The 21,491-nt window shown below is 39.2% G+C and overlaps 1 protein-coding gene across 2 annotated transcripts in view; it reads left to right on the top strand.

Annotated features, from left to right (window-relative positions):
• Window positions 1–21,491, top strand: part of ATR (ATR serine/threonine kinase) — a 75,239-nt gene that overhangs the window by 33,974 nt on the left and 19,774 nt on the right. For both annotated transcript variants that reach the window (XM_070753355.1, XM_070753356.1), the window contains exons 22-34: window positions 2,462–2,668; window positions 3,157–3,270; window positions 3,989–4,104; window positions 6,674–6,794; window positions 6,929–7,066; window positions 8,865–9,072; window positions 10,148–10,326; window positions 10,796–10,960; window positions 13,077–13,168; window positions 14,663–14,754; window positions 15,532–15,709; window positions 18,407–18,583; window positions 21,084–21,243. In XM_070753355.1, the coding sequence (XP_070609456.1) occupies window positions 2,462–2,668; window positions 3,157–3,270; window positions 3,989–4,104; window positions 6,674–6,794; window positions 6,929–7,066; window positions 8,865–9,072; window positions 10,148–10,326; window positions 10,796–10,960; window positions 13,077–13,168; window positions 14,663–14,754; window positions 15,532–15,709; window positions 18,407–18,583; window positions 21,084–21,243 (1,947 nt within the window). The remainder of the gene's footprint in view (window positions 1–2,461; window positions 2,669–3,156; window positions 3,271–3,988; window positions 4,105–6,673; window positions 6,795–6,928; window positions 7,067–8,864; window positions 9,073–10,147; window positions 10,327–10,795; window positions 10,961–13,076; window positions 13,169–14,662; window positions 14,755–15,531; window positions 15,710–18,406; window positions 18,584–21,083; window positions 21,244–21,491) is intronic.

Here is a 21,491-nt window from a genome sequence, read left to right as displayed (position 1 = left end):
GGGTGCATCTTATACTCTGAATGTAGCTTCCCCCCCCCCCCCCCAGCCCTAACTAGCTGCTAATGATCTTCCCAGTTCTTACCTTGCAGGCTCTTTCATTGTTTCTCTTTGTGAAGAATGTTTTCCAAGCCCTAAGTCTTTGCAGGGTTTTTTTCATTGTTCTAACTTGCTCCAAGTAAGTTTCTTTCCAGCCTTAACCAGGTGCTAACGACGTTCCCAGCTCTTACCAGCATGCAAGCTCTTTCATTGTTACTCTCTGCCAAGAATGTTCTCCAAACCCTGTCTTTTTAGGGTTTTTATTACTTGCTCCAGATGTTTTTTTCCAGACCCAACCAGGTGCTAATGATGTTCACAGGTCTTACCCGCTTGCAAGATCTTTCATTGTTAACCCTCTGCAAAGAAGAATGTTTTCTAAGCCCTAAGTCTTTGCAGGATTTTTTCCACTGCTCTACTTGCTCAAACTATATTCCCAGCTCTTACTGGCGTGCAAGCTCTTTCATTGTTACTCTCCCAGAATAAAGGTTTTTTTAAAGTCCTAACCAGGGAATAAAATAATGTGCTGAAGGTGACCAGACTAGGGACGCTAGCCAGATGAATACCTGGTAAGCAGATTCTTTTCCCTATTTTCCTTCCCAAAAACTAAAGTGTGTCTTATACTCTGGTGCATCTTATACTCCAAAAAATACGTTATATAATTATTTATTTATTTATTTATTAGATTTATTTATTAGATTTGTAATCTAGTATACAGTAGTCTTATTGAGAGGCTATTCAAAATGCGTTGAAAAAGTAGGTTTACAACCGGTCCTCAAAAATATGGCTGTTGTAGCATCCCTGCAGTCATTTAAGCATCATTTGCCATCCTCACAGCCAGTTTCCATCAAGCAGTGTCAAATGAGAAAACCAGTAATGACAAAATCATAAGTCGTGGTCATAAAATGTTTCACTGCACAGTAGAGTTTGTTTTCACAATTGCACTTGTTGAGTGAGGACTGCCTGTATCCCAAAATAGTTTTATGAATATAAATACACTTAATAATTTATACATCTCATTAGTTCTTACTACCAAAAACAGGTACTGATAATGACTCATTTTTGGTCAACAACAAAGTCAAATAGATGGTTTTATTGTAGCAGTTCTAGCAGTTTAAAGTTTGATCTAAACATGAAAGAAGAAATCGCATGAGTTTTGCTGTGATCTTTTTTCTTATAATTAACAGCAAAATTAATGAGTTTATTACTGTTTGTATAAAGACAATTTTTAAAATAAAAATTAGGGTAAATAAAAATAATGTCAGCCCTTGATCTGAAACAGCTAAATTTTATTTCTTCCATTTTAATTCTTGATTTTTACTTAATTAAAATGGAGGTACTAAAAGTTTTAAAGCACTTGTCTCCATCTTCTTACAATTAATTTATTGTTACTCTTTTGCCTGAGGATCCTATCCTAATAATGTCCAAAGTACAACATCACTGATTCATATAGTTCATAAAATCATGTCCATATATTTTCCAAATTCTACCTAAAACTCTGTGTTCCATCGAGGCAGGGTTTAATTGTATAAAGCTCTTACATTCTTATTCTTCTCTTTTCCTTTTTCATTGTCTTAGAAAATGATTTGAGAATTTGCATTTGCTAATTGTCGGTTTCCAATGCTAACTTTCCATCACAGCAGTCAGTGATGAGGGATTTGAAATGGTCCGGATTATCAAGAGGCATTGATCTTGGAATAGTGACAATATATGATGTATTTCTTTGCATGATTAGTATTGTTTGCAAAAGGCAGGGGGGAAGTGTTATGGAAGGGAGAGGTGAACTTGGTGCACGATGCTGAAACTATAAGAGAGAGAGTATATTTCAGGAGCAGAGTTATGTATCACATGCAGAAGGATACTGGGCATTTTAAATTTAAAATATTTACAGAAACAATGAAAAAAGCCTCAATCCACCCGAAATCCTAGAGAGAATCACTGTCAGTCTAATTAAACAGTCTTTTGGTGATGGAAAGAGTTCCATGTTCATTTTTAAATAGCATCTTAGATTCAGCCAATTCAGCAGAATCAAAGCAAAGATGAAATAAATTCTATTATTCCAGGGTATAGGGAAAAGGAAGCATTCTGAAAAACTAAAACGGCCCTGAAATAAAATCTTGCCATTGAGTAGTGCATTCTGATAAAATCTTTTTCTTTAGTATGCTTGGATAAGAAAATAGCTTGCAAGAAAGAATGCAGGTTTCCCCCCCAGCAAAGCAACGTTTTACAAACAGGTCTCTCTTACTTCTTGCAAGGCTACTTTATAGTATGCCCATAAATAGGCTGTTCTATTTGATTCCTACATTTCATATTAATTTTTTTAATGCTGTCTCATTTGAAAGAACGACAAAAGAATTGTAATTCAATGAAAGCCAAAAGATGCTTGTGGACATAATTTATTAATTCTTTTTTACTTTGTATTTTCTAGGAAACTCTGATAAAATATTCAACTGATAGTGAAACTGTTGAGCCAGTTGTTTCTCGACTGGTGACAGTCCTCCTGATTGGCTGTCAGGATGTGAATTCTCATGTACGGTTACTCTCTGGGGAGTGTTTAGGAGAATTGGGAGCTATAGATCCAGGCAGATTGGATTTTTCAACAAGTGACAACCAAGGGAAAGGACTTCTGTTTGTGGTAATTAATCCTAACATTGACATTTTTAATCCTATAGGTCTGCTATTTTATATAAGAAAAAATAATAAAATCAATAGATGTATATAATTTACTTGTTTCAGTGCTCCCATACTGTTTAAGCATCCATTTCACACAAGAATGCTAGAAAGATTGTTCTGATTGTCATTGTTTCATTGTTCTGATCACTGAACAAATATACGTTTTTTTTGCTGAAAATCATTGTGTGTATTATTATTGGGAGTTCCAGCACATTTTATTTTAATTTCTGTTGTAAGCCGCCTAGAGTTCCTGTTGTAAGTCGTCCAGAGTTGTTAGCTGGCCCGAATCTGCAGAGAGGGGCGGCATACAAATCCAATAAATAATAATAATAATAAAAGGAATTGGGCGACATAGAAATACAATCAATCAATCAATAAACTAAAATCAATAAATAAATTTACAGTGGCATTTGGATAATGAGAATATTAACATAAGTCATTTGCTTTTAGGCGGGTGTAGAAGATTCAAATTTTGCATATGGATTACTCGTGGAATTGACAAGAGCATTCCTTGCTTATGCTGACAATGTCCGAGCTCAAGACTCTGCTTCATATGCTATTCAGGTGAGGATATTTCTTTTTCTAGTATTCTGTTAATTTATTACTTATTAAATAACATGTTAAAAAAACACTTTTCTTTTTAGTACCATGGTGTCAGAATATGGTCATAGTAAACCAGGATTCTAAAGAATGGTACTGCTGCTTCTTAATTACTCAATCAAAAACCAAAGAATTCCCAAGTCCGTTGCCTATTGTTCTTTCTTAAGGACAAACAAACCATTTTGAAGCACAATTTTCTTATCAAGATATAGCCATAGATTGTTGTTTGATCTTGGTAATTATACCATTAGCCGCCCCAAGTCCACAAGAAGGGTGGCCTATAAATCTTATTAATAAATGATAATAAATAAATAACTACTGTAATTTGTTTAGATTTGCTTTGCCAGTAGAGTCAGAATTTGGTTGGGATCTTTTCATTGGGCTAATAAGCTCAACAAAGAGCAGATCTAACAAGTTTTGGCTATTTAAACATAAGCAAGATTGGCTTGGATGAAAGATCAGCAGAGAATTCCAGGATTAGGGTGGATAGAGGAGTCAAGAATGTATCCTGGAAAAAAGAAACCATTTTCTTACCATTTCCTGGTAAGAAAACTGCATATGGGTTTATATAATAATTAGCATGTGTCAAGATTTTTCAGTCAGTTATTAACCAGCAATGGAATCTTTCATTTTTATGATACTTAAAATAATAAAATGTGAATTCTTAATTTTGTTTTTTAAGGAACTGCTATCTATATATAACGGTAGTGAGATGTCTACTGATAAAGCAGGTGCAGCACTTTGGAAAATGTTTCCAGAACATATTCAAGAAATATTGGAACCTCATTTAAAAACCCGGTATCAAAAATAAATTTAATTTTTTTACTTCAACTTTTAAGAAAATCAGGACAGTTTTAAATATAACCTTTTTCTACTTCCTACTTAAGCAAAATTGCACATCACATCTGAATTACACAGTTGAACAAGCTAGCAGACAATTCCCAATATAAGATTTTTCAAATTATATATTATCTAAATGTTAGATATGGATAATTTTTGTACTAATTTTAAGTAAAATTATTTAATTCTGTTTTATATCAATTGGATATACAGTGATCCCTCGAGTATCGCGAGGGTTACGTTCCAAGACCCCTCGCGATAATCGATTTTTCGCGATGTAGCGGCGCGGAAGTAAAAACACCATTTTTGGCTGCCCCCGCCCCCCCAGCGCCTCCGGCGCCCTCGCTGCTACCGCCCGCCCGATCCACCACGTTCCCCGTAGGCACCCGCCGTTCGCCCGGCCGCTTGCTCACTTTTATTTCAGAGGTGGGTAGCAAGAGGGACGCTCCCGGCTGTTGGATAACCCGAGCTTGCGCGCGGCGCTGTCGGGGGAGGAAGGCGAAGGCACTGATGCCGGGAAGACCGAAATGGGGGGGAGAGAGAGAGACAGCCTGGCTTAGCCGGAGTTCTCCTTCTCCTGCCGCCTCCCCGTGAGGCAACTTGAGGGGCTCCGCACCCGAAAAGGGAGGGAGACAGGCACCCGAAAAGGGAGACAGGCATCTGTCTGGTTGTCTGCTGCTCCTTGAATGAGGGGTGTGCGGTTCCCTAGAGCAGGGGAAGGAAGAATGGGAAGGGGGCAGCGAAGAACTGATCCGAAGTTGGGCTTTAATAATGTCTTCTGCTTTCTCTTTAAACTAGAAGAAGGGGGAGTCTCGGCCGTTCGGCTCGAAGGGGGTGGGAGAAAGAAGAGGGGAGCCGCCTCGGGGAAACGGGGGTGTCACTGGCAGGGAAAGAGTTGCGCCTCCTCCTGTCAGAGGAGGGTCGTTCCGTGCAGAAGAGATTTTAAGGGGGTGGCAGCTGAAAGCGCGCCCGCCTCTCTCTCTCTCTCTCTCTCCGCGCTTTCCTCAGGGAGCCCCCTCAGGCGTCCCCCGGCGAGTGCCAGAGGGACCGAGCCTGGGGAGCCGCATTGCTGCTTCGTGTTGCCTGGCTGGGAGGGGACGGCGGTGGGAGTAGTAGTAGTAGCGGAGGTGGAGGCGGCTCCCCGCAGCGCCTCGGCTGCGCTGGCCTCTCCGCTGAGCGGCCTAAGCGGGCCGGGTTTCTTGGGCCCTCTGGGTTGATGGGAGGCTTCCCGGGCGCCTCGGCTTCGGAGCCACGTGGGTGTTCCGGCGCCTCCGTGCGTGCGCGGTTTAGGAAACGGCGCGCCGGAGGCTTCCCTCTTTTGCAGCCTCGCGTTTAAAACTGAGGCAATTTCCCTCAACAAAACGCTTGTGCAATTCTGCCCCCGCTGATGAAGAATGTCAGCTCGCTCGCCGCTCGCCCGCCCTTCGCCCAGCCGCTCGAGAGCAAGAGGGGGAGAGATAGAGAAAGAGAGAGAAGGAAAGAAAGAGATGAGAGAGGGAGGAAGAGAGTGTGAGAGAAGAAGCAAGATAGAGAAAGAGAGAGAGAAAGAAAGATGAGAAAGGAAGGAAGAGAGTGACGTCATCGGGTGGGAAAAAATAGCAAAAAAACCGTGGAGTATTTTTTAATTAATATTTTCTGAAAAATCGCGATATAGCGTTTCGCGAAGATTGAGATCGCGAAAATCGAGGGATCACTGTAAACGGAGAGGGGTGGTATACAAATCTAATAAATAAATAAATAAATAAAATATTGTGCTCCATCATTTAAATAGCTTAATAGCACATCAGTGAGCCATACCAGCTGCTATAATTTTGAGAGTAATTCTAATAAACTAAAACAAGTTCAGGGAAACCAGCAAAGATGAGCAAAACTCAAAGCCGCTTTGCATATAGAAGTATGAGAAAAATCAGAACGGTTAACTTTCTTAAGAGGTAACTAAATTGATATTCAATATTACACAAAATATACTCCATGAGAGACCTCAAGACCTGTCTTGAATCATTTTCAAGTGCAAGTGGACTGGTTAGAGAAGGGGTCAGCAACCCTAAACACTCAAACAGCCGATTAGACCCATTTTCCACAGGGGGAAAAAAAACATTGGAAGCCACAAAATCGTCCCATGCCTGACTATTTTCTAAGTGGCCACAGAACTATCATATGTAGTTTAATTAATTTAATTAATTCTCTGATTTCTTTTGAAACTTTTCTTTTCTTGGATTTATCCATGGCTGGCCTACCAGGAGTCGAAAAGCTCAATAAAACGTGTGCTGCAGGTATCCCACATTGGTGGTTGTGACACATATTTTGAGTGATAGGGAGCTACAGCAGAGGGATGAAAGAGCTACATGAAACTCCAGAGCCACGAGTCGCTGACCCCTGGGTTGGAGGAATGCAGATTTCAGTGAAGTGTTAGAAAAGTTTTTTAACAAGATTAGTTTAAAGTCAAGTAGTAATACTAGAATGTTAATTGATTGTCGTTTGTCATAAAATAATGTGATTGAACGAATTTTGGAAATTCTATTTACAGATACAAGAGTTATCAAAAGGCTATAAATTGGTCTAAAATGAAGAAGCCAATTTACTTAAGTAAATTAGGCAAAAACTTTGCAGAATGGTCAGCAAGCTGGGCTGGCTATCTAATAACAAAGGTAGGAACAACAACCAATAATTAAATTAGATGCTCTATATAAAAAAAAATATTGTCTATCAACTTTCATCATCTACGCCAGTCTTAATATATTTTTCTCTCAAAATTTTCCATTCAAACTTACCTTTGTTCCAGGTGCGACATGAACTTGCCAGTAAGGTTTTTAATTGCTGCAATATTATTATGAAGAATGACTTTAAAGTGACCGTCTATCTCTTGCCTCACATTCTTGTGTATGTCCTTTTGGGGTGCAGTCAGGAAGATCAACAAGAGGTGAGAATCCTTTGACTTGCATCCCCTATTAAAAAAAAATTGCAATTTAGAGATATATTGGGTTGATGTAATAGCCTATGACTGTAATTGCAGTCATAGGCTATTACATCAACTCAATATATCTCTAAATTGTTTACCTTAATTCTATTTTCAGATAATATTTGAGCTATGATTGCAAAGAGAAAGTTAAAGAATATTACATGCAGCCCTTAACTTATAACCGCTCATTTAGTGGCCATCTGAAGATGCAATAGTAATGAAAAAATGACTTATGACCAACTATTTATACTTTAAGACTTGCAGCATCGTCATGATCACATAATTAAAATGTGGGCACTTAGCAACTGGCATGTATTTATGACAGTACCACTGTCATGTGATCACCATTTGTAACATTCCCAGACGTCTTCCAACAAGCAAAGTGAATGGGGGAAGCTATATTTGCTTAATGATTGAATGATTCATTTAATAACTACAGTGATTTGTTTAACAATAGCCTTTACTTAGCAATAGAAATTTTGGGATCAATTGTAGTCCTATGTTAAGGACTACCTGTACTTGACTACTAGACTGAAAGTAGGATAACTTAGCCCTGGTAACTATTGTCAGCATACCATTATACTTGAATTAGTATGAAGTACAGTAATACCTTGTCTTACGAACCTAATTGGTTCCGGAAGGAGGTTCGTAAGGCGAAAAGTTCGTAACACGAAACAATGTTTCCCATAGGAAACAATATAAAAGCAATTAATGCGTGCAAAGGGGGGGAAAACGCAAAATGGCGCTCCGCTGGGCGCCGCTGCCCGGATGTCACCTTTTAAAACAACCGGGGGGGGGCTTCTCGGCATTCTCCCGAACCCGAACTTTTGCCAAACTTTTCAGGTTCGGGTTCGAGAGGCTGCCGAGAAGTGCCGCCGCCCGCCTGTCACCTTCTGAAACAGCCGGGGTGTGTGTGTGCTTCTCGGCGTTCTCCCAAACGCCGAATCCAGAAGTTCAGCAAAAGTTTGGGTTCGGGTTCCGGAGGCTGCTGAGAGGCGCCCAGCTGTTTCAGAAGGTGACAGCAGGGCGGCAGCGCCCGGCGGAGTGCCGTTTTTGCGATCGGTGGCAGCGTTTTCGGCCGATCTGGAGGCTGAAATGGAGGTGGGGAATCCCAATAGGGAATTCCATGGGCAGAGCTTTGACATCACGAAGAAGTCGTTCCTGGTGGGCCTCCGGAACCCAAACCCGAACTTTTGCCAAACTTCTGTTTCAGAAGGTGACAGGCGGGCGGCGGCGCTTCTTGGCGGCCACCCGAACCCGAAAAGTTCGGCAAAAGTTCGGGTTCGGGAGAACGCTGAGAAGCCCCCCGGCTGTTTCAAAAGGTGACAGCCGGGCGGTGGTGCCCAGTGGAGCGCCATTTTGCGATCTGGAGTGGGTTCGTAAGTCGAAAAAAGTTCGTATGAAGAGGCAAAAAATTTCCGAACCCCAGGTTCATATCTCGAAATGTTCGTATCACGGGGGGTTCGTATCACAAGGTACCACTGTATTCTGAACAATACTTCAGAATCTCCTTTTTGTTTCTGAAGCAGACATATTTGCAAATTCATACACAACAATAATCCAAAAGAGTGTTATTTAATGTGATACTAATTGCATTAATAAAGTGTCTTGCAACAGCAGAAAGGTATTACAAACAAATTCTGTTTTGTTTGTTACTGGTTTTTTAAAGTATATACTTATTGATAGGATTATATCACAATTAGTGTGGACAGGACTGAAATATCTACTAAAAGAAATTTTAAAATATCATGCTGTCTAGGTTTATGCAGAAATCATGGCTGTTTTGAAAAATGATGACAACTGCACAAGACGATGTGAAGACATTGCATCTGATCTAAGCCATTTAAGCACCCAGACAGTGTTTTCTATGCTTGATCATCTAACACAGTGGGCTAGGTATAAATTTCAAAAATTGAGCATTGAAAAAGCTGCTGGCAAGTCAAATAAAGACCGTACAGAATTATCAGGTTGGTATTCTCCCTTTCTTCACTTTTAATTGCCTTTGAAAGAACTACATTATTTGGCCAGAAGCAAAAAAAAAGTACAGGATGTATTGAAGCTTTAATAAGGAAGAAAACTATTTGTAAAAACTAAATGTAAAAAATTCCCAACATTCTCAGTTATTCCAAACTCATGTAGCCATATCTTTGATAAAGAATTTTATCTCACCATCTGATGAAAGCAGAAGAAAAGATTTATTGTCTAACTGATTTAACAAAATGAGAAAATTTTCAATAAATATAAAAAATATTATAAACATCCACAAATCAACTTTGTACAGAACAAAGTATTCAATGAGAATATTTCATTCAACTGATAAAAATGAGTAGAATCTGTGGCCTAGTGATTAGAACCTTCAACCCAGGTTTGAATTCTGTGAGGGTATGGCTAGCTGACGAGAGCTAAAAAGCTCAAAATAGATATATCCTGGTCTCTATTTCTTTATCAGTTCTTTACGAATTTGAATATATACATACATACACACGTACGTACATACATATATTATACTGTCTTGGGTCGCATATAAAATATACAATATTGTGTGTGTGTGTGTGTGTGTGTAGTATTGTATATTTCATATGCAACCCAAGACAATTCCTTTTCTCTCAGTGTGGCCCAGGCAAGCCAAAAGGTTGGACACCCATGTGCTAGCCATATCTTTGAAACAACACATTAACTATAACATCTCAACATCTCAGTTTTGTAATGTCTTTATAAAGCACCTTTTAAACATTTGGTGCAATCCGCATATAGGGAGCCGAAAATTTAAGAATAGATTAGAAGATAAATTAAAATCCCAGCAAATTCCTTGAGAAAAAAAAAACATTTTTTGAGACTCATAAATACTGCGGTGGAGGGAAGATCCTAGTGGAGAGCTGTTCCAGTTGAAAAAGTCCTGTATTTTGTTTGTGATGCCAACGGTAACGGGGATCTATTTTATGTTTATCGGTGATGTTTTACATGCTTCATTCTTACAGCACTTACGATTGGCATTTTGAAAGATGAAGTTTGATGTGCCCTTTTAAAACTCTTTATTTATAGCATCAAATGAGGAATATGAAGAATATCAAAATGTAACTCGCTTTCTTGACCTCATACCCCAGGACACATTGGCGGTGGCTTCTTTTTACTCCAAAGCTTACACCAGAGCGGTTATGCACTTTGAATCTTTCATCATAGAAAAGAAACAAGACATTCAAAAGCATCTTGGATTTCTTCAGGTTTAAGATTTGTTTTAAAATAGAATAAAATTCAATTTCTGTGTTATATTGCAGCATTTCTCCCATTTTATTATACTAGGGCTTTAATTGGATACAAAAGTTGCTATTTATTCCCTTCCCCCATTAATAATGCCCTTATTTAATAAAATAAAAACTTAAAATTAGATGTCATGTATATATAATTTTATGTAAGGTGTTTTGAAATAAAAAAAAGGAGCTCAGATTTCTTAGGTCAGATATAATTGGAGAAAGGAAAGTTACATTTTCAGTACTGATAGGTAATTTATTCAGACCAAAAACAAAATAAATATGAACTGTCTCTTAAAGTGAGCAGTGCATTAAAATTGCAGAAGGAATCTTGAATATAATGATAGAACACAAAGATGTCCTTAAGATTAAGTAAGTCTCATATGTGACATTTTGGCAGAATGCTGTCTGATGGGAAATGTTTTTTCTCTTTTTATCAAAGAAACTCTATGCAGCAATGCATGAACCAGATGCCGTAGAAGGAGTGAGTGCGTTACGGAAGGCTGAGCCATCTCTCAAAGAACAAATTCTTGAACACGAAAGCATTGGATTGCTGAGAGATGCCACTGCTTGCTATGATAGAGCAATTCAGCTAGAACCAGAACAGGTAACCAGAAACCTATTTCTATTTGGGACTTACTTTAAAATAACTCACATAAATGTTTACCGCAAGAAAATCATAGTAACAAGGAATAGTTTCTGAACTAGAAAAATCAAGGTCTGGCTCTTCTGCAAAAGGTGTAGAACACAATCCAGTGAGCAGACACTTTTGCTTGACTAAAATTGAAGCAGATTATAAATGGATCGGCTGTGTTCTTAAATTGTAACGGGAAGTATTCAAGGACATAAAATGATTAAAAAAGATAGTTTATTGATTTTTTAAGAGAAGAAAATAAAAAAAGGAAAAGGAGGGGGAAATAGGGATACAAAAAGTAAGGGCGATACAGAACAATAAACATATTTCAGCATAAGATGTATAACTTTTTGTGTGTCAGTTTTAAACATTTAACTACATTTTCATGTTATATTTAATATTTAACGTTTTATAGTTTCGTATCTATAGATTTACTTAGCAATATGTTAGTATGGTTAGATAAGATAGGATTTCAGTGAGGAAAGGGAAAGGGATGATACCTGCGATATAGCAGGCGTATGCAGTTTAACGACATATTTTTAAATTATAGTAGTGTGGGTGTGTATATTGAGGATGGTTGCATATTACATTGTTAGTAGATTATAGATAGGTATCAGAGGGATTGAACTCACACAGAACATCTAGTTTGTATTTGGTCTAAGGAGTTTTCAGTTGGTTTCTGTTTTATTGTCATTAGTGTTGGATAGCCATCTGTACCACTTCTCCCAGGCCTTGTAGAACTCAGATTCATTCTTATTTTGTATTTCCATTGTCATTTTGGATAGTTCAGCACATTCCATGATTTTACTAATAATAGTTAAAATTGTTGGGATGTTGTTTTCTTTCCATTGTTGGGCATATTGTTAGTCTGGCGGCAGTCAATATTTGTATGATAAGGTATCTGTCTTCTTTGGTAGTTTTTTGTCAGAGGACACCTAGAAGAAACAGTTCGGGTTTGATTGTAATCTTTATCGATATGACTTGGTCTATTATTCTTTTAATTTCTGTCCAGAATTTTTTGGCATATGTAAAAGTCCACCACAAGTGATAATAGGTTCCTTGTTTCTTTTTGCACTTCCAACATAGGGGTGATATATTTGGGTACATTTTTGACAGTCTGGCTGGTGGAAGATGCCATCTGTAAATCATTTTGTAAAGGTTTTCTTTGTAGGATATTGCTGGTGTCAATTTATAATTAATTGTGAACATTTTTTCCCATTCTGTAAGGTTTATTTTACATCCGAAATAAAATGATTATGGGGGGAAATGATAAATCAGTGTCTGGAATCAAATGTTTCGTTCATATGAGCAGGAACAGACCAACTAGAAATGAATTTTCAAAGGTTTAATTCCCTTGTAAGATAGAATGAAATATGGACAGATATCACTAAGGTAATATTTGAAAATCAGACGTAGGAAGGAGCAGTCACTGGGGCAAAATTAGGCAGTTGCCTTAGGCTACAGGTGTTGGAAGCATAAAAAACAGAATAAAGTTTTGGAAGGAAAGAGATATATACCCAGAGTCAGAAAAATGACTGTGGACCTAGTTTGCCTTACGGTAAACAGTGAAAGCATGTTTGTATTTTTAAAGATTCTTATTCCTAAGTGTAATTGTTTTTCAATAATAAGTAGCTACATCTATCAGCTCATTTGTTGCTATCCTTGCTGCCCTTTCCTTTTCTTATTCTATGCTTTTGTGTGAATTTGGAAATACATAGTACATTGATGACACATGGGGAAAAAACCCTAAATACATATCATTAAAGATACGACATATTCTTTTTTCCTCCTTGTGTCATTTTCTTGCTTGTAAACCTATTTGATGTATGAGTCACCTTATTCTTTGTAAAACAGACCATACTAGGATGAGAATCAGAATGAGACATGATCAAATTTTCATTCAATAATAAAAGTCCCTGCAAGATCACAGCTGCTTTTTTTATTAACAAAAAGAAAAGTTACGTTTCAGGATTAACTTAATGTATAATGTGTGGTTGTAAGTAAGATGTGGTGAGTTGCTGAATTTGTATGCTTCCTTACAGAGCATAATGGACTGAAAAGTTACAACATTTATTCTGCTTCCTTCTAGATAATTCATTATCAGGGTGTGGTTAAATCCATGTTAGGTCTTGGCCAGTTCTCTACAGTAATCACTCAAGTGAATGGAGTACTTGCTAAAAGGTAAGGTGACTCACTTGTGCCTTATTGTACATAAGAAATATGTATAAATCTAGTGCAGATAGAATAAGCATTTTCAGGAATCCTGGATTAGGTGCCAGGTTTACCCAGAAACTGAAACTCTTGTCTCCAATTTCTTTCCATTACTTGCTTGGATTATTATTATTATTATTATTATTTATTGGATTTGTATGCCGCCCCTCTCCGCAGACTCGAAGCGGCTAACAACAGTGGTAAAACAACATGAACAATCCAATTAATAAAAACAACTAAAAAACCCTTATTATAAAAAACCAAACATACACACAAACATACCATGCATAACTTGTAATAGCCTAGGGGGAAAGAATAACTTAACTCCCCCATGCCTGGCAACAAAGGTGGGTCTTAAGTAGTTTGCGAAAGACAAGGAGGGTGGGGGCCATTCTAATATCTGGGGGGAGTTAGTTCCAGAGGGCCGGGGCCGCCACAGAGAAGGCTCTTCCCCTGGGGCCCGCCAAACGACATTGTTTGGTCGACGGGACCCGGAGAAGGCCAACTCTGTGGGACCTTATCGGCCGCTGGGATTCGTGCGGTAGAAGGCGGTTCCGGATGTATTCTGGCCCAATGCCATGTAGGATTAGTATTGTAAGTACAGTAAAACTAATAATTTATAATTAATTGAGTTAATTATTACTACAAATTCTGCTTGAAAAGAAACCTCATTAGCTGCCCCCTTATTTATGGCTTCAACTGTTCATGTAGGTAGAACTGGAGTAGAATCATAGAGGGCAGGAAACAGTGTGCAACACCTAGTTTTGCCGACAAGGAGAATTGATCAACCACATTATTTTTCTCACTATGATTTTCTGGGGAAATATGAGACTGGGCATGTATCTTGTCCATTAAGATATAAAGCTTTTGCATCTTAGTTAGGGGAAAAGAGAAGAACAGTACTTCTCCACATCAGGGATGTAAACTGTTTGGCTTCTTAGTTAACGCAACTTGCCAGCAGCCCTCCTACAATAGCAGTGGCCAACATCAGCCTTTTTTTTTTTAAAGGGATCAAATTACAAATAAAATGTATGCGCTAAACTTATAGAATGGTGAGTACTATTTCTGTGTTTGTGTGCATTCTCCTTTGAGTCAGTGCAGTTTTTGGCAAGGTATTTTGGAAATGGTTTGTGTCTTTGGAAAAGGCTGAGAGACAGTTACTAATCCAGGATCACTCAGCAGGCTTTTTGCCTAAGGTTCAACTAGAATTCATAATATCCAGTTTCTAGTCTGACCACTGTGTCAAATTGGCTCTCCAGTTTGAATATAGATGCACAGTTTTGAATGGCTATATAATAAGTATGATAAAGGCTAAATTACTGGCATAAGGTCACCAGACTAGTACTGTGCCTAAAGTAGGAGTAGAAATAACAATCTACAGATTTTTGGACTACTACATTAAGCTGGCTCTCATGCTATTTCTGTTATGTATCTTGATCTAACCGTCCTTTCTCATTTTACTAGACCTGAATGGACACCTGAATTAAACAGCTACAGAGTAGAAGCTGCCTGGAAATTGACACAGTGGGATTCCCTGGAAAATTATTTAGCTTCAGGTGGTATTTGTTAAATACAAATTTTATCTTAATTGCTCTGATTATTTTTTTTTGGGGGGGGGGGGGTTATAGAAGATACCAGCCATAAGCAGCATGAAGGCAACATTCAGTAATATTGTCTCTCGATTTAATTTATTTATAATATTTAAAGATCGCTCATTTCATTCATAGAGTGACTGTTTTCCCCAATTCCAAATCCACTTTTCCAAATTCATCAGATTCTTCAGATCAGATTCAGAGGGCATGATTTCCCCATGCCTGATGACATAGGTGGGTCTTCAATAGCTTACAAAAGGCAAGGAGGGTGGGGGCAGTTCTGATCTCCGGGGGGAGTTGATTCCGGAGGGTCAGGGCCGCCATAGAGAAGGCTCTTCCCCTGGGGCCTGCCAGACGACATTGTTTAGACGATGGGACCCGGGGAAGGCCAACTCTGTGGGACCTTATCGGTCGCTGGGATTCGTGCGGCAGAAGATGGTTCCGAAGGTATTCTGGTCCGATGCCATGTAGGGCTTTATAGGTTATTACCAACACTTTGAATTGTGACCGGAAACCGGAAACTAATTGGCAGCAATATGTTTTTATAGGAGGTCTCAAAAAGTGTTTTGGCATAGCTGTGGCTGCTAAAATACCAACATTAATATAATTTGTGACATTTTAGATAAGAACTGGAATGTTTAAAACTGATTCTGTTATAAAATTCTTGTAAAGTAAGTGTGTGTGTGTGTGTGTATCAGAAATGTTGGCTTATATTAACATGAAATTTTGGTTTTTAATTAGATGGGAAGTCGAATACATGGAGTATTAGGCTTGGACAGTTGCTACTGTCAGCCAAAAAAAAAGAAGCTGCCACTTTCTATGAAACTTTGAGAATTGTTCGAACAGAACAGATAGTTCCTCTTTCAGCAGCAAGTTTTGAAAGGGGCTCCTACCAGCGAGGATATGAATATATTATCAGGTATTTTTAGTACGTTTAATAACTATTTAGTAGTTAAACAGAATAACAGATTTTTTTTCCGCATATTTTCCCCAAAATTTAATAATATGTTTCTGTTTTAATATACTATTTATTTATTCATTCATTCATTCATTCAATTTTTTATGCTACCCTCCTCCTTAGACTCAGGGCGGCTTACAACATGTTAGCAAAAGCACTTTTTAACAGAGCCAGCATATTGCCCCCACAATCTGGGTCCTCATATTGCATTTTTTCTTAACCCATCTTGCTTTTGACATAGAAACATAGAAACATAGAAGTCTGACGGCAGAAAAAGACCTCATGGTCCATCTAGTCTGCCCTTATACTATTTTCTGTATTTTATCTTAGGATGGATATATGTTTATCCCTCCAAAGATAAAATACAGAAAATAGTATAAGGGCAGACTAGATGGACCATGAGGTCTTTTTCTGCCGTCAGACTTCTATGTTTCTATGTCAAAAGCAAGATGGGTTAAGAAAAAATGCAATATGAGGACCCAGATTGTGGGGGCAATATGCTGGCTCTGTTAAAAAGTGCTTTTGCTAACATGTTGTAAGCCGCCCTGAGTCTAAGGAGGAGGGTAGCATACCCTCCTTTTTGTTAAGTTTGCCAATGAGCTTTTTAAAATAGTTCTGGGACAGAGAAAAGCATCAGGTCATATTTACAGTAAAACAAATATAAAAATAGTGAATTTGAAATTTTGTGATTCTCTTGTCTTGGGCAAATCTGTATAAACGTATTAAGAGATTTAAATTGTGTTTTTTTTATACTTGATAGCACTAGATTCAGAAGGGAATTTCAGCCTCTCTAGACCAGTGTTGTTCATCCTTGGCAACTTTTAGGCATGTGGACTTCAACTCCCAGAATTTCCCCACCTAGCCAGCTAGAATGAGCTCTTTCTAATCAGAATTACTATATTTTTCAGACTATATGATGCACCGGAGTATAAGACACACATTCGTTTTTGGGAAGGAAAATAGGGGGGGTGGGGGTGTCTATCTGTCAGGTATTCATCTGGCTAGCGTCCTTAGTCTGTTCGGCTTTAGCACATTATTTTATCCTCTGGTTAGGGCTGGAAAAGCCTTTTTCAGAGGGAGTAGGAATGAAAGCAAGCCTGCAAATACTTAAGGCAGGAAAAACTGATTCTAAGGGAATAGGAATAAAAATAAATGCTGCAAGCCAGGGAGATCGTTAGTACAGCATTAGGCCTAAAAAAGTCTTTTTCAGAGGGCATAGGAATAAAAATAAGCCTGCAAAGACTTAGGACCGGAAAAACTGCTTCGGAGGGAGTAGGAATAAAAAAAAATACAGCAAGCCAGGAAGATCGTTAGCACCGTGTTAGGGCTGAAAAACACAATTTTTTCCGAGGCAGTAGGAATGAAAACAAGCCTGCAAAGATTAGGGCTGGAAAAAACCTTGAGAGGGAATAGGAAGCTGGAAGATTGTTAGCACCTAGTTAGGACTGGGGGAAAAGGCTTTGAAAAAGCTACATTCGAAGTATAAGTCACATCCAAATTTTTAGCCTCTTTTAGGGAGGAAAAAGTATGTCTTATTTTCTGAAAAATACAGTAAATCAGATTTTTAAAGTTGTGTTATTGTAATGTCATTTTTCCATTAAAATAATTTTTAAAAGATGAACTATCCTTGTATACAGTGATCTCTCGATTAGCGCGGGGGTTACGTTCCAAGACCTCCCGCGCTAATCGATTTCCGCGTTATAGTGGTGCGGAAGTAAAAAACACCATCTACGCATGCGCGCCATTTTTTTCATGGCCGCACATGCGCAGATGGTGGAGTTTGCGTGTGGGCGGCGGGGAAGACCAAGGGAAGGTTCCTTCAGCCGCCCAACAGCTGATCTGCTCCGCAGCGCGGAAGCAGCGAGGAGCCGAAGATGGGGTAAAGGCAAAGGGGAAACCCCATCTTCGGCTCCTCGCTGCTGCCGCGCTGCGGAGCGGATCAGGTGTTGGGCGGCTGAAGGAACCTTCCCTTGGTCTTCCCGCCACCCAGGCAAAGGGGAAACCCCAAGATCGCTTGCCGCTTGCCGTATTGCAGCTTGGAGCCTTGCTTCACCTCCTTCGCTGCAATACGGCAAGCGGCAAGCGATCTTGGGGTTTCCCCTTTGCCTGGGCGGCGCTGGGGCCATGCGGAGCCGCTCATCTAGGGGGGCGTGGACCGGCAAGGTGCCCTCTGCTCTCTCTCTTTCTCTCCCTGTTACCGGTGTGGTATAAGAGAGAGAAAGAAAGAGAAAGGAGGGCGACTTGCCAGTCCACGCCCCCCTGGATGAGCGGCCCCGCATGGCCCCAGCGCCGGACTCCGCCGTTGCCTCCGCCCTTGTTCGGCTCTGCAGCTGAGAGGCCACGTCCACCCCCTCCTCGGTGTCCCCGGCACCCAGCGTCCCCACGCCGCCTCCACCTCCCGGTAATGCGCCCGACCTCTGCCTCTCTCTTTCTCTCTCATATACCACGCCGGCAACAGGGAGAGAAAGAGAGAGAGAACTAGCGCGGACTTATTTTTTAATTAATATTTTTTGAAAAACCGCGTTGCAGCGTTTCGCGCTAATCGAGACCGTGCTAATCGAGGGATCACTGTATACTGAAATGGCAAAATTATCATGCAAACTCTCAAGTCTGTAGCTTTCCAAATATTCTTTTAATAGATTAATTGTTAAATCATAGGTTACATATGCTTTGTGAGCTGGAGCACATTGTTGGATCCCTGCTTCAAAAACCTGATGATTACTATGGCAAAGATTCTTTGAACTGGCATGCTCGTGTAGAAATGACACAAAATTCATACAGAACTAAAGAGCCAATCCTGGCGTTTAGACGGGCTCTGCTTTGCCTCGTGAAAAGGTGAATTCTGTCATGGAACCTTTTTTCTCTTATCCTGTCTTTCTATCTTTATTATGTGAATTACAAATCCGTTAATAAAAAGAAGCATCCGTTCCAATTACTTTCACAACATAAAGGCAAAATTGGACTTTCTAAAAGCTCAAAAGAGTTACATGATCCTGATTTTGCAACAGTTTTATGGAATGATAGTTCAGATAATAATAGCAAGCAACCTATAGCTGACTGGAGGTCTAGATAAATGAGCTATCAGATTGGCTTTCCAAGCTATGTTTAGGTCATAATTTTTAAGACATTAAATTTATAGGTGTATTTACATAATATTCAGTGGACAGATTTGTCCCTTTAGAAGTTAGTTTGATACTAAGTTGCTGAGCTATTTATTGTGAGCAAATAAGATATGTACATTGCTTTAAGTCAATAAACAAACAAACAAATAAATAATAAATAAATATGTGTGAGCCCTTGGCACTATCCAGTTTTTAAATATTGTTGAATTTGCCCAGTTTTTGTAATTTATGGATTTATTTAATTTTTATTTATTGATTTGATTTGATTTGATTTGATTTGATTTTTATGCTGCCCTTCTCCTTAGACTCAGGGCGGCTTACTACATGTTAGCAATAGTGCTTCTTAACAGAGCCAGCATATTGCCCCCACAATCCGGGTCCTCATTTTACCCACCTCGGAAGGATGGAAGGCTGAGTCAACCTTGAGCCGGTGATGAGATTTGAACCGCTGACCTACAGATCTACAGTCAGCTTCAGTGGCCTGGAGTACAGCATTCTACCTGCTGCGCCACCCCGGCTCATCATACTTTATTTTAACAACAACACCTTACTAGTGGGGAACAAGGGCCCTTGCCATTATTGCTAATCATACCTATTGAAACAAATGAACAGTTTACAGAAGACTATTTGTTGTTCCTTTCCAACAACTGGGAACTTTTTCTATTCCAATAGAATTCTATTCTATTAGAATTTCACTCATCTGATGGCAGTGAATGCAGCCATGCTGTTTTATAAATCATGAGAATTAAAGAGAAGAATATTCCTAGCCAGCTATTAATACACAACCCAGTCACTTACCAATGAAAGCTTGAAAGAAAGTCAAATTAAAATGATAAGAAAGAAAAATACCACATAAAGTGCAAAGCCATTTACACTTGCTTGGACTATGAAGCATAGTGAGTTCACCTTAATGCTTGTTGAAATAAAAAAATATATTTTTGCTGATAATTTAATTTATTACATTTATAAGCCGCCCAACTCCTGGACAGCAATCAAGCTATGTATAAAACAAGCAGTATAAATACATAAAACAGTATTAACAATATAAATTTTTTCAACATTCATTCAATAAACACATTCGCTCCTTCTGGCCTGAGCTGAATGGCATAGCTCAATGGCCCCAAGCCTGCCAGGAAAGCCAGGTTTTCAAGGCCTTTTGGAAGGCCAGGAGGTTGGGGGCAGTATGAGTTTCCAGGGGCAGCTGGTTGCAGAGAGCTGGAGTCACCACAGAGAGGACCCTCCACCGCAGTCCCGCCAGTTGGCATGTTTGGTCGGTGGGATCTGGAGAAGGCCAACCCTGTGGACCCTAATCGGTCACTGGGGGGTATGGGGCAGAAGACAGTTCCATAGATAGTCGGGCCCTAAACCATGTAGGGCTTTATAGGTGATAACCAATACCTTGAATTGTATCCGGAGACCAAATGGAAGCCAATGCAGCTCGCAAAGAATTGGTATGATGTGGGTATACCTAAGCACACCCACAACAGTTTGCATGGCTGCATTCTGGACTAATTGTAGTCTCCGAATGCTTTTCAAGAGTAGCCCCATGTAGAGTACAGTAGTCAAGCCAGAAGGTGATAAGGGCATGATTGACTGTGAGTAGAGACTTCTGATCCAAATAGGGCCACAATAGTACATTAGGCGAACCTGTGCAAAGTTCCCCCTAGCCACTGCTGAGACATGCTGTTCTAATCTCAGCTGAGGATCTAGGAGGACTCCCAGATTGCGGACCCATTCTGAGAGTGTCAATGTCTGGTCCCCCGTCCCCCCCGCCCAGAGCTAAGGATGGACGGATGGAACAGAATAGATCTATACTAGTCTCCCTTACTTTTCATTATCAACCAAAATATGTTACACATGTAGAATATGTGAAACATAAAATAAAAATATTATCCACATTCTAATTTAGTAGGTTGTGGGGGGGGGGGGTGTTTCATCGTGATGGTACTGTTATACAAAAAGTCATACTAACATAAATAATATTGCAAGCTAAGTAAAATTCTGTATAAATAGCTCAAATAGGAAACCTTTGTAGGTTCAACGGTTTGTAAGGTCAAATTTTTGTACTGTTGTTAATTTAAATCATTAGTTTCAAATAGTCCTTAAACTTAATAGATGCAAGAGATCTGAAGTCTGTATAGTTGTAACTATGTATAGTGGCACACATTGAATGTTGTAAGTGTCTCACTATATCTTTGACTATATTCCTATAGAGAGGATTCCAATGAACAAATGGGAGAATGTTGGCTCCAAAGTGCCAGAGTAGCACGTAAAGCTGGTCATCACCAAACAGCCTATAATGCTCTCCTCAATGCTGGGGAATCCAAGTTGTCTGAACTTTATGTGGAAAGAGCAAAGTGGCTCTGGTCTAAGGTAAATATGATATAATGTGACTCCCTCTATATTTTATTTTTTATCACATATTATTGGGCAATATTTAAGCTTATTCATACTGATCTAAGTGAAATGTGGTCAGAAAAATATTTTGTAGTGTTTAATATTACGGTTTAAAGTATTTAAAATAGTACTTAAATGGGATGTATTATAGACTTTTTACAAAGTGGTAATGGTCCTTTTACATATAAGAATGTTGATTGTAATAATAATAGCACTTAGACTTA

The sequence above is a fragment of the Erythrolamprus reginae genome, chromosome 5 (assembly GCF_031021105.1).
Source record: "Erythrolamprus reginae isolate rEryReg1 chromosome 5, rEryReg1.hap1, whole genome shotgun sequence".
In the NCBI taxonomy this organism is placed as follows: domain Eukaryota; kingdom Metazoa; phylum Chordata; class Lepidosauria; order Squamata; family Dipsadidae; genus Erythrolamprus; species Erythrolamprus reginae.
This window is presented reverse-complemented; position numbering and strand designations above follow the sequence as displayed.